The sequence below is a fragment of the Juglans microcarpa x Juglans regia genome, chromosome 8D (assembly GCF_004785595.1).
Source record: "Juglans microcarpa x Juglans regia isolate MS1-56 chromosome 8D, Jm3101_v1.0, whole genome shotgun sequence".
NCBI classification, from domain to species: Eukaryota; Viridiplantae; Streptophyta; class Magnoliopsida; order Fagales; family Juglandaceae; genus Juglans; species Juglans microcarpa x Juglans regia.
Genome location: NC_054608.1, coordinates 28,706,481 through 28,713,230, shown reverse-complemented (window position 1 = coordinate 28,713,230; position 6,750 = coordinate 28,706,481). Strand labels below are relative to the sequence as shown.

Sequence of the window (6,750 nt, the reverse complement as noted above, 5' to 3'; positions counted from 1 at the left end):
AAATAAAAATCAAAACAAATGGCACAACGCAGATCCAAAAAAAATATGCGGAAAAAATATTTTTTGGTAAACTAGGAATAACTAAAAAATATTCTGTGATACCAATGTTAGAGAACTCAGTGGAATACTTCCAGCACAGTTTATTGAGTTGCTTTACAAGTTTATCTAGCCGGAACAAATAATCCAACGAGCCTTAAACATCTTCTCTTGGTGGTAAAGTATACTACATATAATACTCAACAAATCTACAACCTAAATACTTTACAAGAGAGGGAAAAAAAAAAAGAGAGATTCTGTGCTCTTCTTTTCAGAATAATTTGAAAATCATTTGAGGGGCTATATATATATATAGCCATACATGTGCATTTCATATGGCTGGCCTTGAAAGCCAAGCCTTTAAACCAATAAAGTGGCAAACGTTAACTCTTAAGCACATGCCGTTAGGGCACAGGAGGGGTTTGCCGATGTGGGGGCCCCTCCAGCTTACACTTCATGCCCGACGCTGTTAGAGATACAGAGTCCAGAGATAAATGCCATTACATTTGCTAAAATCAATTAAAAATTAATAATCAACCAGAAGTTATATGAAATGTAAAAGGAAATATGAACGAACGAACTGTAAAGTTTCTTGGAGATTTGATGATCAAGCTGTTACAGGGTCTGAAGATCAGCTGAAGAAGAAAACTAAAGGAACCAAAAGAAACTATATTTATACGGCTCTATGTAACTTCACTTCAAAAATCTCAAGAATCGATCATCCGAATACGGTTGAAAAATAAAACCACGTTTCAGATTCAATAAGATTTCTTCTATGGAAATCAAAATCCAAATGTTACAAATCTAGCTAAAAGATTAAGAAAAGAAACCGAACCATATCGTAATAGAAAACCCGGTTGCAGACGCAATCCAATGGTGCGTGAGAATATAAAACCAGTCTACATTTCACACAAATCTAAAAAGGGAATCGGGAGTACCTCTGGGTCAAAATCTCCGGAAGCCATTTCTCCTTGTTTGTTCATGAGAAAGAGGGCCAAAACTGTCTCAATGCTCAATAATAGCGAATACAGGAACGCGTAAAGATGAGGATTGCGTCTTTCCTTCTTCAGCGTCTACGGTCGCCACCTCTTCGAACCGAATAACTACCATCTCTCTCTCCCTCTCCCTTCCAACCCAGTTCTTGTGTTCTCTCTAGAGGCCCAGATTTCTCAATTATGGAGGAATATATACACAAGAAGTACGGAATGATGAGGATGTGAAAACCAACGCCTATGTGCTTTTTAAATTTTCTAGCCGTTGTTAGTAATTCATGTAATAGCAGCGATAGGTTACGACCCAATAGCAGCACATTTACATTTACAGTTCTTAATAAAATAATATTTTTAAACATTTAAACAAATAAGATCATAATAAAAAGTCAAACTAAAATTTTAAAAAATATATTATTTTACTCCGTAGTTGTATAAAAGTTGTTAACAAGTTGGTGGTCTATCATTTTCTAAAATGTAATTCGCCTGACTTGTAGTAATTAATTTTTAACCGTTAGTTGTTGTTCATGATTCTGATGAAATATGAAATGTAATTTGACGTCTATGTATCATTTTCTATTATTAGAAATTTGACGTCTTAGGAATTTCTAGCCCTTAAATTTTTAGCAATTTTATATTAGAAAATAAGATGATTTAGGATTAATTTTATTTTAGGAATTTCACCTCTTTTTGGCTGCGCTCTTCTTAACACCCAATTTTATGCACTTTTTGTGAAATTGTTTCGGTCATCTACGGTCACATATTGGCAACTCAATGGCCAATCATCCTACAAAACTGAAAGAAGGAAAAACAGAACATTGAATTCAAACACTCACACACTAAGCAACCCCATGATCCTAAAGAAAAGAGGCACGATTTGTTGAGATTGAAGAGCAGTTGGTGGCATGGTAGTTGAGTGGCATAAGTCGTTACAAAATGTCCTCAACCTCAATTCTAGGTGTACATTTTTGAAAGCCAATCAGCGTGTTTAGATTATAGAGAAGTAGCAAATCAGGTGACCCTACAAAATGTCCTCAACCTTAAGAGGTTTGCCATCACAATAAGAAATAAGTCCTTTTCGTAGTAATTTTGTGTTTGTTGGAAATACAACTGCCGCAAAAAGCCTTTATTTGCATTGATTTTTTGCATCGTCGTGGACTTTTTATATCAAGTTCGAAACTAGTCTTTTATGGCGATTTTTTTCTTTTCACAACGGTCAATCGGTGCAAATAATTTTTTTCAGCGCTTTAATTAGACCGTTTAATAGATCTCCTAATTAGTGGTGATTTATTAAATATTTGTGATAATTATAATTCACCGAAAATAATTTTCCCAGTGATTTAACAGGCAAACCGAATGGGTATTTGAGGCGTTTTATTTGAAATTTGCAGCGAAAAAAATTCGCTAAATAAACTAACTATTTATGGTAATTTTTTCAGTTCGCTGGTTCAACCTATAATTGAGTAAACAATTGCGACAAATATTCAGCGCGGTAAAAATTGCTAAAAAAGATTATTTACAGCGATATATAAGGTTATTTCCGGCGATTCTTGTCGCCGGGAAAGGCAACATTTCTTGTAGTGCATGCTCCCTAATCAACACAAAGGTGAGAATGTATAGGATATTGGGGGCCCTAGTCTATGTTAAGGTGGTGCTTGGTTTTTCTTTCAATTGGATGTAAATATTTCGATATATTGCAGCTGATTGCTACATGTTCTTGACACTTCTACATCTACATCAAAAGACAGAACAAGAAACTTTTGGGAGTGGAAATCTTGATTGTTAAGTTGTGCTGCAAACAGGGATATGTCATGAAGATTGCCTCCATAATATGTCCCCAAAGATTGTTTTTGATGAATCTCGATCTGGTGTTTCAAACACTATATTCTCCATAATAGTAACTAATTATCGCCGTGCTTTCATGTTCTTTTCCCTATTGTGTGCTTGTGTTTCAAAGTAACATCATGAGGGAACCATCAGCCTGATTGCCAAGCTCTTTGTGTATAACTTGTAATTTATTTCAGGGAAAATTATAAAAAAAAAAAAGTTTATGAATGATTCATCCTCTTTTCTTTAGAAAATCTCTGTGAATTCATCATATCCATCTGTTAAGAACTTGACAAAAGCTGAAAAATAGAGAGAAGAAAAATGAAGACTATCGTATATTGCATTAAAACTTCTGAAATTGATTGAATTGAATCTGATATTTAGCCTTTACATATATTTATACAGATATGAGAAGTGAATAACAGAGATGACTTATTAACAGAAATAACTATCAATCTTCATTCTCTAATTTGCCTTTTTCATACTTTGACTTTAATTCCATATCTTCTATCTTTTATGCTATACTCCAACACCCCCCTCAAGATGAACATGAATATTGAGGATGTTCATCTTGCGGAGAGTATGGTGATAAGGTAAAGAACCAAGTGGTTTCGTAAGGATGTCTGCCAACTGTAGTCAAGATGGAATGTAGAATAACTTGATGAGGTTTTGCTGTTGCTTTTCACGAACTAAGTGACAGTCAATTTGGATGTGTTTGGTTCTTTCATGCTGAACTGGATTGAAGGCTATGGACATTGCAGACTTGCCATCAGTACACATCAATGTTGGTTGAGAATGGTGAATTTGTAAATCCTACAGTGCATAAGCCAACCATTGGACTTCACATGTTGTGGCAGCAAGGGCTCGATATTCTGCTTCAGCAGAAGACCGACTGATTGTTACTTGCTTTTTGGACTTCCATGAGATCAATGAGTTTCCCAAAAATACTGCAAACCCTGTGACACTTCTTCTTGTATCAATGCACTCTGCCCAATCACTATCTGAGAATGCCTTGAGTTGCAATTCTGAGGATGTCGAGAAGAACAATCTCTGACCTGGAGTGGCTTTCAAGTACCTTAACACTCTAACTGCTGCTTGATGATGACTCACAGTAGGCTTAGCAAGGAATTGGCTTACTACTTGGACTGAATATGCAAGGTCTAGTCTTGTAAGTGTTAAGTATAATAGTATCCCAATTAGTCTTCTGTAGGCTGATGGATCTTCATATAAAATAGAATCAGTGGCTGTCAGCTTCAAGTTGGTCTCCATTGGAAAGGCAATAGGCTTTGCACCAATTGTTCCCGTGTCTTGAAGAATATCCAATGTATATTTCCTTTGGCAAAGGAAAATACCTGCTTTGGATCTTGACATTTCCAAGCCAAGGAAATATTTTAGTGGCCCCAAATCTTTTATAGTAAATTGATCATGTAGAAACTCTTTTAAGAGTTGAATTTCCTGTAGGCTATCACTGGCCAGTAGTACATCATCAACATACACCAGCAATGCTATAAAGGATGTTGTAGATTTCTTTATAAAAAGAGAGCAATCAAAATTCCCTTGAGTAAAACCATAACTAATGAGGGCATTGGATAGTTTTTTCAAACCATTTTTGAGATGCCTTCTTAAGACCATAAAGGCTTTTCAAAAGTCTACAAACCTTATTTTCTGCATTAGGCATTCTAGGGGGCAGCTCCATGTAAACTTCTTCTTGTAAATCACCATGCAAGAATGCATTGTTTACATCCAATTGATGAAGATGCCAGTTTTTAATTGCAGCCACAACAAGTAATAGTCTAATGGAAGTCACTTTTGCCACAGGAGAAAAAGTATCAAAGAAATCCAAACCCTCTTGTTGATTATAGCACTTTGCCACTAATCTGGCCTTATGCCTTTCTATGCTTCCATCAACTTTATATTTGACTCTAAATACCCTTTTACAACCAAGAGTTTGTTTAGTTTTAGGTAAAGTAACAAGGTTCCAAGTTTTGTTTATTTCCAAAGCTTCAAGTTCATTTTTCATAGCTTTTTGCCATTTAGGAAATTTTGCAGCCTGTTTATAGGATTTAGGTTCTGGACAATTTGAGATTGAAGCAAGAAAAGCTTTATGGGAATTAGATAGTCTACTAGAAGATAGAAAGGATGAGATAGGATATGAATTACCTTTAGAACCATCATTAGAAGAAGTGAGAGGAGTTGCATTTGAAGAAACATTGCTGCAATAGTAATCCTGCAAGAAACTAGGTTTTTGTCTAACTCGAGAGGATTTTCTTCTATTTGGGCTATTATTAGACTGATCATGAGTCATGGAGATATTTGGATCAAGGTTTGTCATAGAGTCATTTATGGATAGATTTGGTGATTCACTCTAGTTAGAACTAGCAACTGGAATTTTAGGAGAGTAATCTGTACTATATGAATTTTCTGTGGTAGGAAACAAGAAAGAATGAGTATGAGAATTTGTGGTGATTGCTTTGAAAGGGAAAACATTTTCATGGAATATGACATTCCTTGAAATGAAAATTTTATTGCTGTTGAGATCCATGACTTTTTAACCTTTGATATCAGATGGATATCCAAGGAAGACACATTTTGTAGCTCTTGAATCGAATTTGTGTCTGTGATGTTGCAATGTGGATGCAAAACAAAGGCAGCCAAAAACCTTTAAATGAGAAAATTTTGGTATTTTATTAAACAACATTTCATAAGGTGTTTTATTATTAAGAAGTGGGGTGGGAATCCTATTTATTATATGGGCAGCAACTAACACACAGTCAGTCCAAAAAGATAAGGGGATATTAGCTTGAAACATTAAAGCTCTAGCTGTACTAATTAGGTGTTGATGTTTCCTTTCAACTACTCCATTTTGTTGTGAAGTTTCTACACAACTTTTTTGGTGTAAAATTTCATTTTCATGATAAAATTCATTGATGAAAAATTCTGGTCCATTATCAGACCTTACTGTTTTAACAGTTGTGTTAAATTAAGTTTTTATCATGTTAATAAAATTCTTGAGTATAAAAGAGACTTCAAACTTAGTTTTAAGCATATAAACCAAGTACATCTTGTAAAATCATCAACAATTGTTAAAAAGAATTTAGAATCTGAATAAGAAATTGTTGCAAATGGACCCCATATATCACAATGTATCAAATCAAAATTTTTATTAGAACTGGTATGAGATACAGCAAAGGGTAGCTTTCTTTGTTTTGTTAATGGACATACATCGCAAACACTTTGACAATTGATAGAAATTGAGGGATCTAACTTCTTGAGGAGAAGTAATCTAGAGTGGGATGCATGACCTAATCTATAATGCCAAATATCTAGAGGATTTTGTGAGACAATAGAAGCAAAAGAGCTGGAGTTAGACTTAGAAGAGGCTGAGTTAGACTTAGATGTGTTGCAGGAAGAAGCCTTAGGATCAGCTTGTTGTAAAATGTAGAGCCCCTGTTTCTCAAATGCAATCACAATCATCTTCTTCAGGGATTGGTCCTGTAAAAGGCAGTGAGAATAAGAAAACGATAAGCAAATGTTAGAGCATTTTGTGATTTTTGAGACAGATAAGAGATTAATAGAAAATGAAGGTACACATAGTACATTTGATAGGAAAATCTGATTGGAAAGACAAATTGTACCAATATGAGTGGTTGGGACTGTTTGGCCATTAGGTAAGTTTATTGAGGTATTGATATCTTTGGGAGGAGAACAATATAAAAGTGGTGAACAGATCATATGATCTGTTACACCAGTGTCTAGAATCCAATGGTAATTGGATTTTTGAGTCAATGAAGTAAAGACATTACCAGAGAAATTTGAGGATGTAACAAGATTGCAAGTTGAAGGCTGAACAATTGTAGAAGACTGAGAATTATTGGCAAGAGCTATGAGTTTATTAATC

At 34.8% G+C, this 6,750-nt stretch overlaps 1 protein-coding gene across 1 annotated transcript; it reads right to left on the bottom strand.

Annotated features, from left to right (window-relative positions):
• Nucleotides 1-3,665: 3,665 nt before the first annotated feature.
• On the bottom strand, nt 3,666-5,184 carry LOC121242389 (uncharacterized mitochondrial protein AtMg00810-like). Its single transcript, XM_041140259.1, has 3 exons — nt 5,013-5,184; nt 4,510-4,922; nt 3,666-4,379 (listed from the first exon to the last, which is right to left on the bottom strand). The coding sequence occupies exons 1-3, from the start codon at nt 5,182-5,184 to the stop codon at nt 3,666-3,668; spliced, it is 1,299 nt and encodes a 432-aa protein (XP_040996193.1).
• Between the last annotated feature and the right edge of the window lie 1,566 nt (nt 5,185-6,750).

Coding starts and splice junctions, on each gene's coding strand:
- LOC121242389 (XM_041140259.1), bottom strand. CDS start 5,184: ATGACAAACCTTGATCCAAATATCTCCATGACTCATGATCAGTCTAAT. Junction 4,923..5,012: donor TTCTAATGATGGTTCTAAAG/GTAATTCATATC, acceptor CAAATTGTCCAG/AACCTAAATCCTATAAACAG. Junction 4,380..4,509: donor TGCCTAATGCAGAAAATAAG/GTTTGTAGACTT, acceptor CTTTTTATAAAG/AAATCTACAACATCCTTTAT.